Genomic DNA, 25,861 nt, shown 5'->3' with positions numbered 1-25,861 from the left:
GAGTGGAATTCTTTAATGGAAGCAATCAGAATTTATCAGAATGCGCAGAAGAGGCGGAGGCCAAGGTTTTTGAGTGTCATCTCGAGGAAATGACGAAGTGCAAGACGTCGACCACCCCAGTGAACCGGTCTTAACCCACCTGCAAGTTTTTGTGTCTAAAAAGTGAACTAGTTTTGCAGTTTCCAATTTTTGATGAAGGGAACCGGTTTTAACCCACCTACAAGTTTTTGTGTCTACGAAGTGAACCAGTTTTTGCAATTTCCAGTTTTTTATTAAGGGAACCGGTTTTTGTTGTTTCCGTTTTTCGATGAAATGAACCGGGTTTTGCCAGTTTTTGTAGCTTTGGATGGGGACCCATGGTTTTTTTGTATGACCCAAGCCCTCATAGGGGTTTAAATTTCAGCCTTGTTTGCAGTATTCTTGTAATGTTTAGGGATGGGCTGATAAATTTATAGGTTACATGTTATACTCTGGGCATATGATAGGCCCCTTTTGAATTGTAATCGAATACTTTCATATAATAATCAATTAAAAATCAATATTACCCACCAAAAAAAAATAACCATTATTTCTCAATTCTGCAAACACCATAGGGTAGCCCACTGCGTCCACTGTTCATCTGGATCCCTTACTAAAAGTAGTAAGGATCCCTCTCAATCATCCATTGACTTACTATAAATAGTAAGTGTGTGAAACTGAGTCAAACGAAGGCCAATTTTGAACCAAACTGAGTTCCAAAGAAGAGAATGTTGTGCCAACTGCCCACCAGGACCCTCTAACCATCTGCTTTAGCCTACGAGGGCCAAAATAATAGGCTAAACCATCAAAAACAGGAACGAGCTAAGAGGGGACATTACACCACGCTATCCTACGGATAAGATAGTGTTACTAGAAGTGGTAAAGCAGTTGGTGGTGTACAATAAGGTGCAAAGCAATAGACACAAGAACGGCATTGTTTTTCCTATTTCACTTGGACAATCCATAGAAGTATGCCCCTCTCTACAAGCAGCTGACAACTCCGAAGAAGAATTGTCATCTTACTCACTCACACAATATGTTCCTAGAGATAATTTTGATCCCTATGGAAACATAAGAAAGGCCGATGGGAAAAAGCATAAACACAAATGGCAATTGGAGGATTATTGGATAATGCTCAAGATGATTTTGAAGTAAGGAGGATGTACTCCAAGCTAACCATTCACATCATTCGGAGATGTAAAATCTTTAATGTTGTCGATCAAGCACAAGACAGCGGTAAACGTCTACAGCCTACCTACGAAGAAGAGGACAAGGAAATAAAGGTCAATTGGATTAATGTAGAAATCACAGATTTGAAAGATTTGATGAAGCCAGTCTTGGCCTACACACACAAATGGGTAGATATCCTGTTGGCATTTTTGATGTTTATGTTGTGATTGTCATTGATGGACACACACTTGTATTGAGATCCCCTTTATATGTATGAGCTAGAGCTCAACTGGTATTTGTTTCAACCAGTATGTTGTATTCTAGTCTTTAGACTATTGGTGATTTTGCAGAATGTGTTTCCCGGTCTGAAGCGGCATGTCGACCCCAAGCGGCTCGTAGATCTCAAGCGGTACGAGGGAGCAAAGCGGCATAACACATTCTTACTAGTCTTCATTTTTGTCAAACCGGCAACCGGTATTTTGTATGAACCGGTAATACTCTGTGATGAGTTACCAACCGGCATTTTGTGATGAGTTACCAATCCACCGATTGATTGACGATGCCAACACACTGACGGTGCTTTTTGTGTCGTGTTACTGAGTATGTCTAGATTCATTGAACCTAAGAAATTGTAATGTAATCCTATTGGACTGACATGAAATCAGATTCCTTTAAAAGGAAATCATGTCTAGGGTTTTAGGTTGTTGTGACTAGGGTTTAAGGTGGTTGTTGAGTTGTTGTAAGAGCGATCTTATCTGAGAAGATCAAGTTGTAACTGAGAGAGAGATAGAGAAGACTGAAGTAATGCTAGAATGCATTAGCAGTGAGCTATACTGGATCTAACCAAGCAGTTTGTGCTATTAGATAGATCAAACACTTATTGATTACTCACATCTTTGACAAGTCTGTAGCCCTTAACCGGGTAGGCCCAAAAGCCTATTGTAAAATCCTCTAACAAGGTGGTTCACTTCTGTGAATCTAAAATCCTCTAACAAGGTAGTCTTTAATCGGACTTATCTCCTAACAGAGATTGAGATTCCTAACAGGATCTGTTCTGGTGAAGAACATTGTAAGACCTTAATCGGTCTGGTTTCTATTCTGCAGATAGTGACTTGTGAGTTCCATCTCACCGTGGTTTTTCTCATTTGGGTTTCCACGTCAAATATCTTGTGTTATGGTTGTATTGCTTTTGTGGGTGAATGCATTATTTGCATTTTGGTTTGCATGTGTGATAACTGGTCTGTCTGTTAAACTGTTTTACCGGTTTATCTTCAGACTGTTTAAGTGTCTAAGTACAGAGATTTTTGGCATACTAATTCACCCCCCCCCCTCTTAGTATTCATCATATCCTGCATCATAAATTGAAAGAACAAAATGTGCAATTAACATTTGACTTAGTGGGAAGAGCAGACTTATCAGATGATAATGAAGAAGATGCAAGTGCAAGTGGAAGTGCCACCTGTTCAACCCAAACCAAAGGTTCCAAGAGAAAGGAGAATCATGAAGAAAGAGGATCATCATGTAAGACGCATAAATCAATCTCTAGCCATCCTTCCACTAGTACCTCTTCCAAGCACAAAGTAGAGATGAATCAAGATGGAGGCTATGAGAACCAAAGGCTTGAAGGAGACTTGAGTCGTGGAGTGAATGAATCAATGGAATCTACAATCCAGAAAAACAGAAGTGAGAAGCAAAACAAAGGGAAACAGCCACAAGACCCAAGATAATTTTGTTCCCAACATCCAAGTAAACAATGAGGACGAAGGTAATTAGTCTATAAATATAGAAGAAGATAGTGATGAGACGACCTCTCCCCCTAGAGATGACCAATAGCCCGAAGAAACACAAGTAGGAGAAGGAAGATCCGCTATCCCGGCATGGCTCAAAGAGAGGCTTGCAAAAGAAGTAATAATAGTGAATGAAGAACCATTGGGTGATTAGGATGGTCTTCTAAGTCAAACTCAAAAAATCACTGAAAAGAAGAAAGCAACAAAGATGTCCAGAGTGATAAGGGATAATACAGGTTCTCGAGTCATACAAATCACCACTCCAAGGGTAGATAAATTTGAAGGCGAGATTATGACAAAAGAATATGATTTGGAAACTATTGAATTGGGTCCACCTACCACTGAGCAAGCATTGGGTGATATGAATGATTCAATGAAAACAGTCCATGATATGCTTAGGATGGAATTAGAAAAGAATAGGAAATTGGAGAGAGAAGTGCATGGAGAAATTACTTCCAACAATTCAAGGGACCATTGACACAACATGATCCATCAGCTACACCACCACCGCTGCTTCCTCCAAAATCAATGGATCACACAGAGAAAGTAAGAAATTCAGCACATCTAATGGATACTTGGATAAACAAATCCCTCAAGAATGCTAACAAATTCGTAAGAGATATAATGAAGATACTTGATAAAGCTGTGACAATCCTCGGAAGAACTCAAACTCTCATGGTGGCATTTGACACTTTTGTCTACACTAGGGACTTCACTATCCCCATTTTGCAAGAAGGAAGACATCTAAGCAGATTTTGGTGAACGAAGGGATATTGAAAGATGGACAGTTACCGGACTTTCTACATTGGAGCAACTTGTTTCGCATGAGGAAGATTATTTATGGAGATATCAACGATGGGTGCAATCAAGTTGATGAAGCAATCCATCTGATTCATGACAAGATTGTGGAAGTAGCGCAAATCATTCTTGAAAAGGAGATAGACGTCGGGATGCACATAGATACCAATGAGTTGGAAGAAAGAGTGAAAGTCGTATTCCATGGAACTGATGGGTTGATAACGAAGAAGCAACTAGATGACATACATGCACTCATGGTACTTGTTAGCAAGACAAGAGATTTTGAGCCAGGATGGGAAACTACTTTTGTCTTGGCTATTAATGAAGTTAGTTATTTGGAAGATCAACTGAAGAACCTGCCGGCAGATCCAATAACTGAAATTGAATGCATAACGACTAGATTCATTGAATTTGCCAAAGGGGAAAAAGATTAAGGCAACAAGATTCTAGATGACACTTTGCTATAATCCTATGTGGCAATGAATTTTCTTATTGGAGGGTTCCTCCTCGTAATTTGTGCCAAATGGATGTCACATTCCCATTGGCTAATGTTTTCGGTGATGTTTATCTAGATAGGTTTTGATTGTAGTAAACCCTAATTAGGGTTTAGGTGGCGAAATCTTGGCCCTTGATCTTCATTCAATCTTGGCCATTTGTCATAATTGGGAGCACTATATAAGCCCCTCTCATTTTCATTTGTAAGAGATTAGAGACTTGAAGTATTGCTGCTGTTTTGCTACTGGATTAATAAAGACATTGAAGTGTGGTGTTTCAATCCTTGAAGCATTTGCATTATTATTCATCTTCTCAATTCAAGCTTTAAAATTTATTTAAGTGTCTAAGTTGAATGATAGAACGTTGTGCATGATTCATGGTGAAACTCCTATCCATACCACTAGCAATTTATTGATTGCAAATTCGCCTTGTGTGGTCAACTAGAATTCTTGAATGAGCTTAAGTTCAATTGTTAGTCAATCATTGATATGCATTCAATTAATGGTGTCTATGCTTGGTAATAATTTGAAAATTTACTCAATTTCCTTACAAGATTGCATTAGCCTTTGTGGAGTTGTTCTTGTATGTCAAAGCAAAGACTAATAGAGTTTCATCAAACATCATCCTTCGTCCTTGCATTCTAAGAAGTAGATTAATAATTCTCAACCTTTCAACTTTTGCATTTTCTTTATCAAATGTCTAGTAGTAATAGTAAGAGAATCACATTGCATATTATTTGAAAAGCACTCCTTGAAATTGAGACATCCATCTCTTAAGAAGCATATACAAAAGGCCCTTTGGATTACCAGCAATCACATCAACCAATTGAGCTATCCACACGTCAAGACCTGACTAAAGAAACCTTGGAGTCATCTTGGTTAATCATTTTACTTAGCATCCAAGAAGATTTTGATCAAGAGAGGATAGAATACCTTTGGTATTTTATTCTGTGTTCGATTGTGCTAAAAAACAAATCAACAATATGCATTATAACAGTTCATTAACTTTGCATGATCTTGACATTCATGAGAATGATTGGAAGAAATAATTATTGGTGACAACTGAAAATGAAGTGCATACCTTCTCTGAATTGGATGGCACAAAAAGACTTGTTGCAAATTTAATCCAAAAGACACAAAAAGTCTAAAGATCAACATGAACAAATTGTTACCTTTGCTGATTCGCAAATAATTAAGAGCACAATGAAGGAAATGAAATCAGCATACTTGCACATGATCAATGATAGGGATGGGACTACCAAATTTGCAGATGAGGCTTTATCTATGTCCAAGGAAACAAAGGTAAAAGTTAGTAAGCTCACCTTTAAGCTTAATTCCACAAAGCTTGCATTAGTTTGTAGCTATGATCAAATTCCTTGTATGGGCCGATATAGCTAATATAATTGTCTAATTTGCCTATTGGCCTTAGACAATCATAGATCCGAAATTATATGTTTATAACTACATATTGATTTAAAAGGTGCGACTTATATAAGAAATATAATACGGTTAGTTAGTGGTTTGTTAAGTGGCGCCCAAACTTAGTATGCCTCCTCCTTGTATAAGTCGTGTTCCTTCATAGAGGGCCGACTCTTGGTGAAAGGGTGCAACACATATATATGCATAAGGTTCGGTCTCATTCAGGATAATGAATTGAATAGAAGGGAAAAAGCAACTCATCTACATCTACAGCCTGTGCATTGACATCTACAGCCCGTGCATTCTCTATAGCAGATCGCCTTCTTATATTGCAGATCGAACACAATATATGTGCAGACCGAGTATTAGCGGAGTTGTGTGAATTCATTAGCAGAGTAGATTGAAGGCAAGGCAGATCTCATACACATATGAGAAGAAGCAGATCGTATATTACCTGAAGTGCAGATCGAACACATATCATTGTGGGCAGATTAATCAGTGATTACATTGCAGAGTTATTTGAGGAGAAGTCTGAATCAACTGCCTTGTACATTCGGCTTCTTACAGCAGTTCAGTTTGCATCTCCTTCAGTCTAAAGTAACTAGATCCATCTATAAGCTTCAAGGAGTGAAGCAATTCACATTGGTCTTTGTACTTGATCATTGTAACAGCATCTTGCTGTATAATTTCCGTGCTCAGGGGAGACGATAACAGTATATCGTCTATGGTTGGGAGGGCAACAATGATGTGAATCATTGCCCGTGGTTAATCTAGCACACCCTATGATTACTGTGCATGGTCATCTTCTTGTGATCCTAGTATTGTAACAATTCAACAGGAGAAAGTGAACAAAGAAAGAGCAAATGAAATCGAGCAAATGATTGAAAAGCTTGATAGCATTCAGGAAGATTTTGATCTACTAAATTTTTCCAAGAAATTAGAAAGTAGAAGTTTAGATCAGCAGGACGATTGGATTGAGCAAGAGGATAATGATTAGTATTCAGTTTATTGATAACCCATTGTTTGAGATGGACGCAAAGTTCTCTTTTGATAATCTAATTTTTGAATTGGGTGAGGGAGCACTTCCTGATTTCAATGTTATGGTTGGTGATAGTCATAGGATTTGGGATACAAGTGAAATTCCTAGTCGTGAGGTAATCACGAGATTTGGGATACATGTGAAATTCCTAGTTGTAAGGTGATGACTCAAGATTGGCGTGGTGATCTAGATTACAGAGTCAGAGTTGTTCTCAACCTTCCAATCAGCCAACATATGACTTTGGTTGCTTGCACACAAATGGATAGGAATGTAATTCCAAGGAGTATTTTGCTGTTGGAGTTGAATAGTGGAGGTGATCTGGTCACTGGATAAGTCCTTTCAATCATTTCCATGCTCAAATCTTTAGCACTTGCTATTTAGGTGGTGGTTTTCAGTGCTTTTTGGTAAGGGTTACCATTTTTAGCAGTGGCCATATTTAGCACTTACTATTTATAGTAAGTTTTAGTTTATCTCAAGATTGGACCAGTTTAGTGTTTGGGCACACTTACTATTTTTAGCAGTTGCTATTTTTAGTAATGGTCTATTTTTAGCAGTTGGGCCGGTCTCTGTTTCTCCAACAGTGTAATATTTCACACTTGGATGTTGGATGAAGTTTTATTATGTTCAGAGAAATATATTTTGATTTTTGTGACCTAAGTCTTTAACATTGTTGTTTTATGACTTAAGTGATTTGTACCCCTTGGCGTAGTTGCACAACATTGTTTCTAAAAAGGGGGCCTGATATGTTTTAATGGGACACCAAGAATTAAGAGATTTATCTTTTTTTAAGGCTAAATTTTAGGCTCCAAAAGTTGACACCTAAGGGGGAGAAAACTAATATTTTCAAAAGGTCTATTATATGTTTCAAAAAGGGGGATGACTAGGGGATATAAGGAGACAAAAGTAAATTAAAATGTTATATTTGAAACTCTTAAAAAGCTATAACTTTTATGGGAATTTGAACTTGTAGTTTTGGAGGGAAAATGGTTGAAACCGAAAAAAAGGCCTATTAATTCATGTTTGAGCTCTCATTTTTGTATCTTTCTTTCGACAACATAACAAGATTGCTTCCAAGGTTTTAATTTCTGCTAGTTGAGGACAAAAACCCTCATCTTTGCTTGTTGGTTTCAGTGGTGAGAGATCCACCCTAGCCAGTAGGAGTGATTCTACTTCAGGGGTCACATTGGTATTCACAAAGTTCCTGATTTCTCTCATTTTGGTGATGTTAGAATGAAGATCTATAGTGTTTTTTGAAGTGGGTTTGCAGTTTTGGTGTTGTGTGTGCTAAATTGATATATGGAATGAGTTTGGAGAAGATTAGATGCTTTTTTCAAAGTGCTGGAGCGAGTTTAGTGAGTTCTGGAAGTGCTTTTCTGAGTAGCTGAGAATCAAAGATTTACTCGTACCTCTGAAGATCGAAGACAAACATTCTGGGTATTCTTCCATTGTGTTTCTCTTCACTGGGAGCTAACTTTTGCACTATTATTTGTGAGATTTGAAGAACTGAATTTATTATTCAATATCCTGCCTAGAGCTGGGTGCCATCTCCTTGCTAGCATGTGGGTTTTGGTGAATATTGTAATCTGCATATTAGTGATTCAATATGATCTTGAAAGTGGAGTTTCCTAAGTTAAAATTCTGTATATGATTACTTGTTGTTTTTAAAGATATCTGAAGGAGTTTGGAGTAGTTGCTGATTTGATAAAGAACAAAAACTATATACTTCTTGGCATGTTTACCAGGTTTAGTGTCCCTCCCTGATTTATCTTTTCCTTTTGTGCTTCAATAGACTATTTTGTCATAGCATAGACTATTTTGTGATGCTTGGATTAAACTATTGTGGATTTACATGTGATTTAGATGCTTTATCATGGATTTTGGACATATTATATTGCATTTGACATCACTATTTCATGTGGATGATGACATATGGTTGTTATATGGGTTATTATGATGATAGGTGCTCATTTGATGACTTGTATGTATCTCTTTCTATGTGTTGTTTATACTCATTTATGATGATTTGAGGATATTTTATGATGTGTTAACCCTATTTCATGATGTGAGATTTATTATGATATTGCTTGATTGTTTGCGAGTGTCTTCTATTGTCTTCATGATAGGGACAATGTCACATCACTCATTGCGAGCAGGATGTGCCATTGCAATTCTCTATCACTTGCATGTATTATATATATATGTCGTATAGTGGCTTTGTGGATACGATACAAGATTTGCAGGTACCAGACATCGACTCCACCTGGCTTCACAGGTCTGAGCGTGTCTTATCCCAATCGCAAGTTGATCGGAGATGACATAAAATCTTATTCTACACTAAAGGTTTAAAATTGATTACCCTTGTCAATCTTGTGTGAGTTGTAGTTCAGTGTTGAGTGATCTCTTGAGTTGTCTCTTGTTGGTATGTTTGGAGTGTTGTATGTATTGATTGGTTTAATTATTAATTTATTAAGTAATTTATATAGTTTAATAATGTTAAATTAAATTAATAGGTTTATATAGTTTATAATAATAAAAGAAATAAATATAGTTGACAATAATAAAATAAATAAATATTTGGTAAATGATTTTATAGTCATTGGATGTTTATTATTATTTATGGGCTTTTGGAATTATTATTGATATTATTATTAATATTACTTTGTAATAAAGAAGGCTTTGATATTTTATTAATTAAATAGCCTTTGATTATATTTTATTGTGGCTTTAATTTATTTATAACCCTTGGTTTATTCTATTTATTTATTGGGCTTTATAGTTAATTGTGCCCATGGGTATTATTTTATTGATTGATTTATTATTTACCTCTTGGGTTGATTAAATATTATTTTACCTACCCTTCCGTGTAATTGGTTGAATTATTGGGTAAGTAAATTAACTATTATTTTATTCATATTTACCTTGGAGTTTGATATGGGTTGGTAAGGAATATTATTTTGTCTATTATTTTTATTGGCCGACACATTCTATGGTTTTGGTTTTGGTTTTCTATTTAATTGCTTTCCTATGATTTCACGGGGGTTGGTTGGCTTCTCGGATGCACTTTCTGGAGTTGGATTTTGATTGCTTGTTGGAGTTGGATTGCTTGGGCTTGTTTGGATTTCAACCTTCTTTCTCAATTTTTCATTCAGCATTTACCAGGTTGGTGGATTTTTTCTCTTGCATATTCAGTTTTGAAAAGATTGTCTGCGTCGTGCTTTCTCGGGAGATTTGGGAAATAATTATATAGTTTTGTATAGTTTCAAGTTTGATTTATAATATTTGCATTTATATATTATAGTTGAAACTATATTAGATTGGGGAAATTTGTATTGTATTGTGCGCAGCCGTGAATGGCGGCACTGTGAATGTTGTTTGTGAGTTGTTGGCTTCCTGTATGTTGATTCTTGCTTAAGATTCAAGGTTCGGTCCTTGTTTTTGAGCCTTTGTATTGTGTGATAGAAGTCGGGAGTTCATGTTTATTTGTCTGTGAGTTTTCATGTCCAAATAATGCCGAGAGTTGTTTTCTCAGAACCTTGGTTGAGCCTTATATGTTTGCTATTTGTACTTGGTACTTGGCTCTTTAGGTTTGTTTTGTGATTGCGTTACTATTGGGTATATTTTCGGAACCTTATATTGTTTCTATGATTTTATTTTACTTCCGTAAGATTATTATTTCCGTCTGTGTATCTGAGCATTTGCGCTAAACCGTTAAGCATTTGCGATGTTCTATTTAGCATATGCATTGTTTTACCAGTTAAAAGCGCTGTCATAATCATCATATGCGTTGTTTCAGTATAAATGCGCTAATCTGTGTTGCATAAGCGGTCTTACTTATCGTATGCAATGTTATGTATGTCAAAAGCGCTGTAGAAGTTTGTAAAAGCGCTAAACCATGAGGTAAAAGCATATTTTGGCATTTTCCTTTGTTTTGAGTCTTTTCCAAATTTTTCCGAGTTCAGTATGGGTTTTTCCGACTGTCAGTCATTTCCAGGGGTCTGTCCAAAGGCTGTGTTGTGTTTTCTAATACTCTTGGATGTTCGGAGTAAGATTTGACGCATTATTTGATCACTTGTATTGTTGCAAGAGGAGTGATGCCTTGCCATGGATTCTTTTCTCTATGATGTTGTGTGGTCTATGTGACCTATGTGATATACGATATTAATTCTTGTGCATCTATGATGTTCTATCTTGGTTAGCCGGATTTTGTGTTTGTGAGCCTTTTTGTTTGAGTAGGGGGAGTGGGCTTCCATGAGTCTATCGAGGTCACGAGGAATAGACTGCTAGGATTCTTGAGTAAGAGAGTCAGGGTCTAGACTATTTGGATAGCTCATTGGAGGTTTTCCATTGTAATTGATAAGTGATAACATAATAATTAATACTAGGTGGGTTGGGTAGACTAACTCATCTAAGCAAGATAATAAATGTGCTTGTGGTACCCATCTCATGGATAGAAAAACTAGAGTGAGTTGGTAGATCTGGTAACCAGGTAAACCGTACTACCTTGATTTCCTCAAAGGTTGAGACAGTTCCACATGTGTATCCTATGTGGTAGCATGTGATGACACTCTTTCCCTATGTGTTGATCATAATTCCTTATGTCTTGTTGTAGAGTCACCTCTAGAGGTTTTCTTGGTTGTTTGGTATGTTTCCATGGTTGTGTTGGAGTTATTTCCTCTTTGGTTGATAGGTGTCAGCTTAGATCTAGAGTGTGTGGGGGATCTTGTGTCATCTCCTAGCACGGGGGTGGTTCCTTTGGTTCCACATGGTCGGGTGGTTGGTGCCTTTCTTCCATTGGGATGTTCTTCAGTAGATGCTTTTCTTGGATGCCTTACATGGATGTGGATCTCTTATCTCTTCTCTCGTGGGTGGATATTTGTAGTAGCTTATTGTTCATGATTCATTAGTCATGTATATGTAATTGTATTTGAAAGCTATGCTCATTGTTGTAAAAGACATTGTACTCTTGTATCTAGTAGATGTATTAGGGAAAATGAGTATCATGTATATCTTGAGAATGATTCATTAATTGGAAATATTGACATTGAAATATGGATGTGTACCTTGTATTTAGATGATGTAATTAGTTCATATTGCTTTGATTAATAATGTGGTACTTGGTATTGAAATGTTCATTGAAGTTAAAGGAGATGATTGGTTGGGTATAGGAACATTTAGTATTGGTACTTTAAAATGAATTTAATAGGATGGTTAGAATATTCATTGTTGGATGTAATTAATCTTTGTTAAGTAATGGATCCTATGTGTATGCATGTAGAGTTAGATGGATAATATGTTTAGGTTGCTTTTGGTTAATGGAAATTTATATGATATCATGTTCAGAATGAATGCTATTGGTTAGGAATTGTTCAATGTTTAGCTTAAGTAGTGGCATTGAGATACCCTAGGGAAGGTAGATGTTATAATGTGTTTTATTTCCGCTTGTGTATCATGGTTTGTGTATTATGTATATGATGTGTAATCATATGTTGTGTTAAATGCATATGAGTGGTTGATTATATATGTTGTATTAGCTTATGTGATGTTTTAAAAAAAATTGTTATCTCTATTTTGCATGTTAGTTAGTGTGTTTCTCTAGGGTATTTTTGGCGGGCATTACACCAGGTCTGCAATTGTTTCAATAAGTCTGATTTCTAATTACTGTTGTTGCATTATGATTTGTATTGGTTTTCCAAGTTGATTTGAAAGCAAGTATATGCGTAAACTCTTCCTATGTAATATTATTTTCAAAACATGCAGCATCATGATGAATGAAAAAATGAAATACAAAACACTTATGCAATTCTGTCTCTTTCTATCACAAAACACAAAAACAATCAAGGGTGGACATTACGGATAACAAAGAAATCATTCAGCCCAAAAGGCCCCCATTTAAGTGTTGAGAAATATACGAGTTCAATACTAAGGTTGTGAAATTCAATCTCTATCCAATAAACCAATCAAAGGATGAGATACAAGACTTGGACAACTACAACATGAAAATCTGAAACTTATATGTAAATCTGAAAATTAAGTTTATTTGAAGTGGAATAACAATGATTAGATCATTTTTCTTTATGATGTTAAAAGTCAGTCTTCATATCATGTTTATTAACACTACCTTATGTGAACATATAACAACAATAAATAATGAATAAAGTCACCATAAGATAGAAACAAAAAGGCACAAATCTTTAATGTCCCCACTTTGAAATAAAATTTAAGGGTAAATATTAATAATAAAATTTAAATTTAAAAGAATAAAAAATAAAATGAAAATGAAAATATAAAAGAATATAATTAAATATAACTAAAAATTTAATTAAGTTAATGAATGGACAAAAGGCATGAAATGATAAGTTGTGACACTCTCAAATATGAAGTATAAAAGGGACAAGAGGGCCTCATTTGAGAGGAGATGATATTGGGGAATCAGAAGTACAGAACTGTAATGTCCCCATTCAGGACTTCCCTTGGTTTAGACCTGAAACAACAATTCTAACTTAAAATGAGAGCTGTAATGTAATTACAAATATAATTTCATTAATTCTGAAAATATTTTTTAATAATTTTTAACTCATAATGCTAAGAATAGTTTGGAAGATCGAACTTATCTTGATAGATTTCTTGATTTGACAATGGATTTATGCTGATCATAAATCTCCCATAAAACTGATTACTGTCTCCTTACAATCTGCTATAGAATTTCTTGCAGTCTCCTCATAAATTTGTCATAGAATTCTTCACCATCTCTTCACCTAATCCGTTCATACAATCCTTCATGAATCTGCGAAAAAAATTTGTACACTCCTATTCATTGGACCTGCAGTACTTATCCCCATTATTAATGCATGATTGTTCTTAATGAATGGTTCACTGCCTTTCATTATATAATTGCTCTGTATTAATTATTACTGTTATTAATTACAACACTTCTATTAATCGATGCCCTCAATACATGTGCATGGTGTTGATGTGTTTTTTACGCACATGCGAACACAAAATAAAATACCTCTCAAACATCCTGACAATATATATGGAATATAACTTAAAGTATAAGAATACTTAAATGTTATATTCCATATATGAATCCTAACGGAGAGACTAACTTGTCAAACAACTTCATGTTGAAGGAGAGATGAGCAAACTTCATGTTGAAGGAGAGGTGAGCGAACTTCATGTTGGAGATGAGATGAGCGAACTTCATGTTCAAGAGGAGAGGAGCGATCTTCATGTTCAAGAGGAGAGGAGCGAACTTCACCTTGGAGAGGAGATGAGCGAACTTCATGATGAAGATGATACGAACGAACTTCATGTTTCACCACTATAGAGCAAAGTTCCTTCCTTCATAACTTAGCATTTTAAAATGAAATTGACAACTTCATGTTCAAGCACTTTGGAGCGAAGTTCATAACCTAGCAAAATGAAGCGATCTTGAGACAAAATATATCAACTTTGTGCATTAAGGAAGAAGAGCGAAATTCCCAAATTCATGAGTTGAAGGGAGTGAGCAAAGTTTTAACTTCATGTTGGAGGAGAGATGAGCGAAGTTCATATTTTCACCAAGAAGAGCGAATTTCATAAGCATGAGCAAAATTGAATAAGAAAGGATAATCGCCTAAGAAGGATACAATATCAAATGAACTTCAGGATCCCATTGAGAGGAGCGAAGTAGAGTAATTTCTCAACTTCAGCTTCAAGGAGAGAGGAGCGAACTTCAATTTCAAGCAACTAAGAGCGAAATTTTTACTTCATGAGTTAAGTGAAAGGAGCGAATTTCATGAATTGGAGGACATGAGCAGACTTCTTCACATTGAAATTAGAGAAATGAAGGAAATTTGATAGCATTTACTTCATGAGTTGAGTGAGGGGAGCGAATTTCAAAGAATAAATTTTGTAAACACATCACTTTTGGAACAAACTTCATATGCACACCACTAAGAATGAACTTCATGAGTTCAAGAAGGAAAGCGAATTATAACTTCATGATCAAGCCTACAAAAGCGAAAATCATCTTCATGAATTGAGATAGGGGAGCACTTCATGAATTGAGGTAGGAGAGCGCACTTCATGAAGTGAGGTAAAAGAGTGAACTTCGTGAATCCACACAGACGAACGAATTTATAAACTCACCTAAGGCAGCGGACTTCAAGATTCATGATATAACAGAGAACTTCAAACTTCACCTTCAAGCATATAAGGACGAATTTCATGAATGCAAGGATATCAGCGAGCTTCAAGTTTCGATGGATATAAGTGCCTTCACAAACTGAAACAGAAGAACGCTTCACAAATTAGAGATCAAGAACGAACTTCGTGAATTGCATAATTGAAGCGAACTTCGTGAGTTGAGGAAATGGAGCAAATTTCATGCAAGTGAACTTCATGAGTTGAGAAAGATGAGTGTACTTAATAAGCAAGGTGAGAGAAACAAACTTCATGTACATGCCACTTAGGGTGATCTTCATGTTCAAACCCACATGAGCGAATATCAACTTCATGAATCAAGCTTCATGAGCGAATTTTAACTTCATGTTTGAGATAAGCGAGCTTCATGTAGGTGGCTTCAACGGAAAATTCCAACTTTACAAACCAAGGGATACGAATGAACTTCAAGAATTAAGACATGGGCGAACTTCATGATTTGATCTACATTAACAACTTCATGATCTCAGTGAAGTGACTGACTTCAAAGACAAGGAGAACTTAATGAGCATCAATAATGGAATACACTTTAGAAGCTCCTCTTCACGAGCAAAAAAGCAACTTCAAGTGTTGCTTCATGATGGCAAATCCTCTCTATATGCTTTAATCAGCCTATATTAAGTATGTGTAATACTTGCTTGTTTCTTTTGCAGGACATGATGAGAGTCACAAGAGAAAGGATTTGGAGTTTCAAAGGAGAAAGACAATGGTGACATCAGAAGTACATCAATACTTCAAAACTAAGATCTACACCTCGCACATCTATGATTGAAGCCTACATCGAGCACAATTGAAGAAGCAGACAATTTCAAAAGAGTTAATCAAAGCTAGAAGATCAAACCTACGAAGTGTGAAGTGGCATCCTAATCATTATCCCAGTCACCACTCGCCAATCAGGGAAGGTCTACCCCTGCATGTCTTGATTCAACACACCTGATTCACCAGTGATGGCACAAACTTCGAGGCACCTACCCTTATCATCTATTTGTCATGCCAAAGTGTTGTAATTATTTCATTGGCCGAACTAAGTTTGTTGTAACAAACCCTAATTAGAGTTTTCATTGTAAAATCTTGGCCATTGGTTTCAAATGGATCTCAGCCATTGAATTGTATTGAGAGCATTATAAAAGGCTCAAGTCTCTCATTTGTAAAGGTTAATAGCTAATAGTGAGTAGAATAGAATAATAGAAGAATAGCAATTAGAATAGAAGTAGATTAGGAGAGGGAAGAATTATTGGTATGACTTGTAAATGAGATACTCTTTTCATTGAAGTTATGGTGAAATTTGTTATTTCAACAAGCCTCATGGTTCTACTTCTCAATTTATTTTCATGTTGATTAGATTGAATGGAAGAAGTTGTTGAATGTATTCATGTGGAATCCGCCTAATCCATACCACTAGCCTCTTGCTACTTGTAAGTGCGCCTTGTGTGGTCAACTGGAATGATATGAGCTTAACTCTAATCGTCCTACACTCCTTGCTTATGAATTAACTTGAATGGTGATCAATGTTTGATGGTATTGATTCGAACATCCTTGAAATGTCCTTAGAAGATTGCACTGAGCTTGTGTCAAATTGTTCAGTTTGATGGTGAGACCTTGCTCGGTAGGATTCCATATAGTCATTCATCTATATTCTTACATTCTAGGTCCTAGCGTAGATTTCTCAAACCCTATCTCTTTTGCTCTTTTTTACCTTCTAATTGAGTAGATAGGACCTAAGTTCCAGCAAATTAAGCATTCAGGCATTCGAATGTAAGTCCCTTGTGATTCCAGCATAATCACACCAAACCAACTAAGTTTATCCACACGTAGTGACCCTACATATGAAACCTTGGAGTCTTTCTTGGATGAACCTTAAGCAAATCTTAAGCATCCAAAAGATTTTGTTCAAGAGAGGATAAGATACTTATGGTATTTTATTTTGTGTTCCCATGTGCCTATCAACACATGGGCCCTTATTATATTCGCAATTGCTATCTTCTTTTTATGAGATGTCCTTCTAATGCTAATAGTCTTCCGCAGGTCACATATGATAACAATTCATTGTTGTGTCTGATCATTCTTTAAAATATGCAAATAATGGTGTTGAATCCTGATTGTTATCTCTAATCTGGGCAACCCTGAACGTGCCAAAAGTAGATGCACTACTGGAGCTGATCCAAATATGGATATATGTAAAACCAACAAAATTCGACCAAAAAGACATATTCCTCATCGATGCTGACTGCAATCATTTTGTGGCCACTAGTGGATATTAGTTTGATCGCTTCCCTCAACCAGACTAGCTGATAATGAATATATCGATTACAAATTTCCTTATTCGTTCTGTCTAAGCATGGTTCATACGTACAGATTACACCATACTAGACTAATCATTATAATTCCATTAGTTTCTTTGCTTTTATCGATCCTTCTTATGCATTGATCAAATATCTTGACCGGTTCCAAGCAAGGCACAAACACTTGTATCTTCGTTTGGTCTTCATATATGATTGATATGCTTAGATGATCGCCGACTGTTCATACACCAAGACTCAGTCTCTTAAGTCACTGTTTATACATTAGTTGACCCATTGCTTCTCTTCGCTGCATAATATCTCTCTTCCCTTTATCGGATAAAATAGTTGGCACCTATGTTACTCTTCCTCATAAGATTGCATGCATTTCCCCATCTATTCTGCTAATTCAAGTGCCATCCAAATAATCAACCTCCTTTTTTTTCTATGCCTCTACTTGGGCGACCATTATATATGTCACGGGATGGAGAACTCAAGAGACACATCCCTTGTTTCTTCAAATCGTTTGACTCTTCCTATTAATAATCTCGCCTTTACTTAAATCGTGCATCTTAATCATTCTTCCCATAATTGCATTATTAACATAGCAGTTCCCAACGATGATCGAATATACATCAGGTATTGTGTGTGTTTGCTTGTGACGGGGTCCACTGATGTTACCCTTGCTAATAACAATTGACATGCTGTATTTACAGATCCTCATTTTGATGGTCTTCATATACGATCAGGTCTTTAATTAGAATTATAAGGATACAATTCAGAAAATATAAGGTTTATCATTGACCAATATAATTTCGAGCACAGACTTAGCTGCTTCATAAATCTTTACTTCCGAGTGTTGACTATATCTCTGTCCCTTTTATAATCGTTGCTCATTAGACATAACTAAATATCATTAATAGTCTTGATCATCGTCACCAAATCATTTGATTCCAATTGCATCAACTTCATTATAAAGATAATACAAGGAGCTTTCTCAATATCAACAACATTTGATGAGGTTCAGTTTGGGGAGATCACAAGAACTGACTTAAATAAGAAGTGCAGATCTGATTGTGAAAGGTTGTGTCCCTTTCAAAGGGCAGAAATAATGAAGAGTTGCACTCTTTCAAAGAGTGCTAATGGTGAAAGGGTGTGTCTCTTGCCAAAGGGCATACATGATGAAGAGGTGTGACCTCTCCCGCACATTGAGAAATATAAAAGAAAGGAATCAAAGCATACAGAACATCACCATCAATCAGTTCAGGTCAGAACTGTTATTAAATTACAGGCAGTAACATCTTTGTTCTTGGTGGCTTGAGAAAGGTAACAAAATACTTAGAACTTTGGCGGAAAGAATGGAAGAAGAAAAAAGACATCAGAAAGGGAAGAAACACACAGGCACTTCAAATAGATTGAGGGTTGGAAGAATCCCTCCGTCTATCAATAACAAGCAAAGATAAGCACTTCCAGATCGGAATAAACAGATAGGATACTAAGCTCTTCCAAAATCCAGTGAGTAAAAACAAACGGAATGCATCCCTGTGTACATACACACAGAATCTTGTGGCGATATTTATGATAAAGTTTCTGCATACAGCATATATATATTTCTGATCATCATGTAGACATTCTGCATATTTATACTGATTAATATTCTGAAAATACAGTATGCCATTATCAATCTACTGGGCCTGAATAACATATTCTAAGTAGGGAGAGGAGTTACAGTTAAGATAACGGTGATTGGGGTTATCTCATAGGCACGCCACCTCATGGTTTAAGACCAGGGAGTCCCATGAGGCCAAGGGGGTATAAGGGTGCTGCCCTTGGGCCTGTGAAGTATAGACTTCCTGGGCACCTTACTGTGACAATCCTCCTCCGTCATACTGAATGAAGATGTAAATGTGGAACATAGGATAGGTGAGACAAGTGGAGGAGAACGGTGATAGGACACTCCACGAGGTAGGCCACCTCATTGATGGCATGGGCCACGTGGGGTCAAGGGGGCTTAGTCTGCCCTTGAGCTTAGATGGGGGGGTCTCTTGGGCACCACTCTTGTCCAATCTAGCCTATGTTCATTACATGAATAAATCTTTAGAATGAACTTATGCCTTACCTAGCACAGCTATTAGAATTTGTCATAATCATGTATGCAACACTGTATATATATTTCATCTCTCCTAACCTGTTTGCAGGGTTCCACTCCGGATCTCCAGGTGTTATTATGCTAGCCTACCCTTCTAAATGATAATTAGTGTTACAGCTTTACATAATTTTGGTAATGTTAAAATTAACTATGTTCCACGGGGACGCGTCCCCTACCCTTTTTCCCTCGTACTCGTACCGGGGATGAAACAAGGACGTGGGGACGGGAATTTGCCGTTTCCTAAGCGTCCCCTTTTTGGCAAAAACACAGGGGACGTTTCAAGGACGGTTGTTGGGCAGTAGGGGACGGCAGGGGACGGCCAGTTGTCCCCAGGACAGCCAGGGGACACCTAGGCATCCCCTGATTGTCCCCGGGACAGCTGGTCGTCCCCTATGGCCCAGAATTTTTATAAGTCCAAAATAAATAAATAAACGCATTTTTAATTTACAATAGAAGTTCATCTGGCCCCACCAAGACCCCAAATAAATATTAAAATATAACAAACCTTAATCTAATGCATAAAACAAACAAAAGGAAGAAAAAGACACTCATTTTGACATTTGCAAAATATGAAAAGAGCAGCAAGAAGAGAAGAAGCAGTTGGTTAAGGAGTGAACAGCAGGTGAAAGAGGAATTGGTCCAATTCCTCTGCTGCAAAGAGGAATTGGTCCACATATAGCTTCATCCAATCAGTCAGGAGGAACCACCTTACCTCTAGACGATCAGAGAAGTTAGTGGCCATTGCGGCTACAGGATCGCCAGACTCCTGAGTATCGTCAGACTCTAACCTTATGTTGGGATGTCAATCCTAAAGATGCTATGCAAATTGAGGAGGACAAGACACCTCCAGGATTGCTTGGGGTTCCATTGGTTGAGGAGGCAGCCCCTCATATTGATAGTGACTCAGACAGAGACTCTAGCTCTAATCTTTATTTTGACTCTTAGTCTTAGACCTACCATGTGCTGATTATGGACAGCCATATGATTGTTGGCAATGATTGATAAAAGCATTTGAATTTTGGTAAAATGTTTGTCAATCTCTTGTGAAATCTCAATTCAAGTCTAATGCAATGTATTAATGTCTATGATGAATGCTTTACCATTGTTATGATATGCATATTTGAAATTTCTCTATATTTGTAAAAAAAACCCTTTTTTTTTAACAGTCGTCCCTCCGAAAATGACCCAAAAGTACCCCTATACCGGAAACACGTCTCGGCGTCCCCTACCGTCCGCTTCCCCGAAACTCCGTGGAACATAGAAAATTAATTTTTCCTTCTACTTAGATAGGAATGTTATTTTTTGGGTGATCACAGGAAGGGACATTACAAAATCAGAAACATAATAGCATCACATAACATAGGATTTACGTAGAGAAACCCTTGCAGGCAAAAACTACACGAAGAAGAGAGGTCAAATATGCATTATCACCAAATAAATGTGATTACAATACATTCACCTTTATTCAGCCCGCACGAGTAGTGGAGTTGGCTTGGGCCGTGGGTTTACTCCCCATTAGTCACGGGTTCAACTCCGAGACCTGGATTTCACCCGATGCACCTGGCAGGCGGGCTGCTTGGTACATCTCTAGGAACTAATCCTGCCTCAGCTCGCCCCAAATGGGCGTTGGGCTGGGTGACCAAAAAAAATACATTCACCTTCCAAACTGATAATACTGTTTATTTAAAGTCAAGGTTACCAGGAGACGGGGGAACTTGGAGACTCCAAAGACTGGTACCACAACTGGTACGACTAATTTTCAAAAATAGGAGAGGCGGGTACTTGGAGACGCCAATTTTTTTAATAAATAATATTTAATAATATCCAAAACATATCATGACAGAGAACTTTGAAAACAAGAACAGTGGTAAAGTTTAACATTAACTTTAAAATTGAAATTAAAATTGCTTATATTATTGATACCATAGCCAGTCTAAATTGTTTAGTGAAAGTAAGGTAATATAGATGTTGAGCGCACTCAATATTGTCGGCTAAATAGTAAAGGCAATTTCTCTTTAGACTGTTAAAATGATGAGAACTCAGTCCTCTCATAAAGTCTACACTATCAATAGATCTAATCACTATAAGTTTGAATGGATTTTTGTCTTCCTGTGAAATAGTTTCCTTATGAGTCATTTCCCTACGACTTTGCTTTGTTGCAAGCTTATCTTATTTGTTTGCTTTATTTTTTTTGCCTTTTTACTGCATTTTGCCCTAAGTTTTCTAGGAGGAGACGTCAATTTTTAGTCGGGAGACTTCGGAGACGGCAAGAGACAGCAGCCAAAAGCACCTTATGCATCAAGAAGTTTCCGAAGAAGTATCTGGTACCAGAGATGCATCCCGGTACTGGTACGGGTCTCCAAGGGTAGGAGACAGGTTTCCTGGTAACACAGTTTAAAGTTTAACTTATTTTTAAAATTATTTATTAGATGTTTTTAGATGTTGATTTCTTTTAAGATTGCATGTCATCTGAAAGATTCCATAATTATTCATTACTTTTCATCTCAAAAACAATGTTTAGTTTCAGTTTTATTAGGTCTTTTCCTGACTTCTTTAATTAAGAGGAAAAACCTCACTTTTTGTCATGCATCGGTGCAATGTCATGCTTTGAGTTAACAGTAAGCTTACTGGTTACTAGGATAATTTATTACATCCACTGAATCCCTCAGTTGCTTCTTTTGCGTTTTATTATTCAAAACTTCAAAGCATAGAAGCGAGACTTGGCTCGTACTCAGCAAGACTCACCAGTCCAGGTCCAAACGAAACAACTTAAAGCAACTTGAAAGCTTAGTCTCGGTATGTCTAGAAAGAGTTACCAACTTATATCGAGCATTTTAAGTGAGAAAAACAAATACATAAAAAGTCACCAAAAGCACAGATTTTTGTCAATCTTTCTCTCTTGGCAGTTCAATGCAGAAAAGAAATAGGTTTTCGGCTGAAAGAAACTGTTATTTTACAATGAGTTACAAATTTTTGAACAAATCTCACGGCTGGCAAGGGCTTTCAGCTGTAGGTTTTAGTTTAGACTTTTGATCTTTGTATTTAGTAAAATTTAATCTCTAATGCTTTGTTTACAAATCATTCAACTTCACCAATAAATCGAAGATCATTTAACTATTTATATTTAAATTTTTTAAAACTGCAATTTTTTTATTTCTCTGCCAATCTTTCCTTAGGTAATATTTTTGTCACCCTTGCTGGTTAATTACTAATTAAATATTTGTAACACTTGACTGTAATTCTTCGAGCGGGCTATGATGCAGAAACTAATCAGAGCTATTGCATACCGATGACCTAGAGGCTAGGATCGAGCCCTTTCGAGTCCAAGATAAGATGACCTTTAACGGCCCAAATGGGTAATCATGGTGCTCTTACTTGCTTCGGAGTTTGCTTCCACGAGTATTTAGTTTCATAATAAATTCCCCGAGCTTTGTTTCACTCTCTGGATTCAAGAATTAATGCACTAGGATCTGACTAAAAACATCTAAAACCGTACCTAATGCGGTTATATTGTGTGCAGGTCCAAAGATATCGTCCTGTAAATCCAGATAAAGTTGGGTGCAAGTATGAAGTGAATTTGAAAAAGTAAATTCCCTCAAACATGGCTCCCAAATCAAATTTAACCAATCAAAAACAACTGACTGTAACTCACAATAGTAAAATACATCCGGATTAACAAAACAAAGCAAGTAGGAAATACAGAACACATACCTCGATAAGAATTGGGAAATTCTTCCTGTGAAATCTACCAGCCCAGTGATTGAGCAAATGATCAACATCTTCCTGAGGCCTCAGCTTCATAATCTCTGCCACAACCTGGCTGATAGTCCAGTCATGCTGCCCAAGCCCTTCCTTCAGTCTATTCCTGTACCTTTTAGAGACCTGCTCTTTGCCAAGCCCCATCACTTGACTCCTCGTCTCGTGCTTGCCTTGGTCATAGTCCACCACGACAACTTTTACGCTCTCCTCCCATTCTTTCTTCTTCTTGCGGCCATTGGTCTTGTTGTCTCCCACTGTGTTATTATTAGTGCTGTACAATGAAGCACTCCATAAACACTTTTGCTGCTTCTTATTGCTCGAACCATTTGGATATGCTAGCCCCTGTAATTCCTTCAAGCTTAGAATTGGATTGGAATGGTGAATCACAGTGCACATTGATGCTGTAAGTGTTTCTTTCGTTCGGTAAATTAGACCCTCTCAACAACAGGCAGTAGTTAGTTACCTTCTGTTTGTGGATATCAATTTGTTTATCTGGAGGAGATTTTTCCCCTTTTGGAAGGCGGGAGAGAAGATAGGCGAGGTTCGTACGTCAGAGTTCACACGAACTTAAATCTATGTACTCTCAGTTTTGGTGGAGGTCTAAGAGTATCGTTGTAAAAAAGCATTCGAGTGTTTTGTGGGCAATTGAAGGTAGGTCTAGTTAATTCTTGGTATGAGGAAGAGTGTAAAGTCCTGAAAAATTTTCAAAAGGGACAACACAAGTTACTACATAAGCAATTGATAAAATAAAAAAAAGAAAGTTATGTAAATACAAGAAGGAAGGAACTAATTGCTTTTTGGGGAAACACAATCCCAAAGGATTTTGGAGAGAATTACAAAAAAAGAAAAAACAAATATAAAATAATATCATAGATGCCCAATAGATGGAGTATGCAAAGCTCCTTTATGAATAAACAAATAAGAAAATGAATCCACCCACAATTGACACTTCAACTGAACTTTTTTCAATAATAGACATCAAACAAGGTATAAAGAATTTGGCAAGTGGTAAAGCACAAGATATTGATGGTCTACAGGCAGAATTTTTTAAATGGGGAGTTGAGCTCCTAGCTCCACATATCAAGCAGATTTTTAATGGAGTTACCCAAAACATCTTTCTAGTTGAATGGACAACTAGTGTTGTTATTTCTCTCCACAAAAGTAGAGATGTCAATAAGTCTTCTAATTACCGTACTATTATGGTCAACCCCCTCTTTGGGAAACTTTTTGGGAGTATGATAGAATGTAGGATCAGTAAATGGGCAGAAAAAGAGGGAAAAGAGCTAGAGGACATGCTAGTTTCCGGTCAAAATACTCCACCATTGATAATTGCATTACGCTAAGGCATTTCATTGAAAAAAATTTGGACAATCAAGGTGAAGAAGCCTTTTGTTGCTTCATGGATTTCAAAAAAGCCTTTGACACTGTCCCTAAGGACAAGCTTTGGTGTAGAATGGAAGAACTTGGGGTTCCAAAAGAACTTAGGGTTGTTGTTCACAAACTGTATGAGCAAGTTAGAGCTAAAATCAAAACTAAAGATGGAATGTCTAAATGTTTCGGTAGCAACATTGGGGTCAAACAAGGGTGTCTTTTATCTCCCACATTGTTTGGCTTATATATTGATAAACTTGAAGAGATGTTAAACAATACAAATGGGGAAGTTATCCAGTTGGCAGAGTACGTGGTGAAATTGTTTTTATATGTTGGTAATCTTATTCTTATTGCAAAATTTGCACAAGGTCTGAGAGAGCACTTGAAGGCTCTTGAGTTATTTTGTTAAGAAGTGGGGGTGCAAGTGAATACCAACAAGACCAAGGTCATGATCTTTTCTTTGAAAAAGAGGTGGCAACAGGTTGATTTTATATTCGAGGGCAGCCCCTTAGAGGCAATGGTTGAATACAAGTACTTAGGAATTGACTGCCACAATAGGCTCGGGTAGGAAACATGTAGATCAAAAAGGATACAAGGGGGTTGGAGAGCTTTATACCTTCTTCAAAACAGATGTAGGAAAGCAGAGTTGTGGGATTGGAAGACTAAGAAAACTCTTTTCGGTTTGTTAGTGGTTCCAGTTATCCTTTATGGGCATGAAGTTTGGGGGAATAGCATGTCAAACCTCAAATGGAGACAAATAGAGAGAATACAAAAGCATATAATCACTAGCAGCCTCAAAGTCAAATCAACAATACCGTATGAGATCCTTTTGGCCGAAGTTGGTATGTACCATATTGAGGCTTCGGCGGTCATTCAGTTGTTATGCTACTTAAAAAAGGTGGAAAGTATGGATAAGCACCGTTGGCCCAACTTGATTGTTGAAGAAAAATTAGCTAGTAGGAAAAAGACTTGAAAGAAACAAAATAACAATTGGATGAACAAGTGGGACATAAATTTGCAAGACTGCCCCAGCAGTAAAGGGGAGATAAAAAGTGGGTCTTAAAAAATTTTAGGAATGCCATGTGGATAAAGCAGCTAGGCAGAAAAAAGCGTACGATATTAAAGAATTCAACTCTACTTGGGCACATGATGAAAAAGAATATTTGAGATCCACGATCAATAGTAAAGTCAAAATTCCAATTGCACAATTAAGTACTGGATCTCACCATTTGAGATGTGAAATTGGTAGATGGAAGGTGCCAAAAGAAGAGTGGGAAGAAAGAACGTGCATGTTTTGCAACAAGAGGACAATAGAAACATAATGGCATTTCATTATGGAGTGTATAGCGTATGAAGACATTCGCAGCCAGTTCGGT

At 36.9% G+C, this 25,861-nt stretch overlaps 1 protein-coding gene across 4 annotated transcripts in view; it reads right to left on the bottom strand.

The window, feature by feature from the left end:
- Positions 1 to 23,757, bottom strand: part of LOC131060739 (pentatricopeptide repeat-containing protein At2g41720) — a 349,323-nt gene extending 325,566 nt beyond the window's left edge. The window contains exon 1 of one of the 4 annotated variants that reach the window (XM_057994106.2): positions 23,067 to 23,757. In XM_057994106.2, the coding sequence (XP_057850089.2) occupies positions 23,067 to 23,510 (444 nt within the window). In that variant the 5' untranslated portion in view covers positions 23,511 to 23,757. The remainder of the gene's footprint in view (positions 1 to 23,066) is intronic. The other 3 variants (XM_057994104.2, XM_057994103.2, XM_057994102.2) reach the window with 3 other exon arrangements.
- Between the last annotated feature and the right edge of the window lie 2,104 nt (positions 23,758 to 25,861).

This window comes from Cryptomeria japonica, chromosome 10 (assembly GCF_030272615.1).
Source record: "Cryptomeria japonica chromosome 10, Sugi_1.0, whole genome shotgun sequence".
Classification (NCBI taxonomy): domain Eukaryota; kingdom Viridiplantae; phylum Streptophyta; class Pinopsida; order Cupressales; family Cupressaceae; genus Cryptomeria; species Cryptomeria japonica.
The sequence above is the reverse complement of the archived record's forward strand: the minus strand, read 5'-3'. Positions and strand labels throughout refer to the sequence as shown.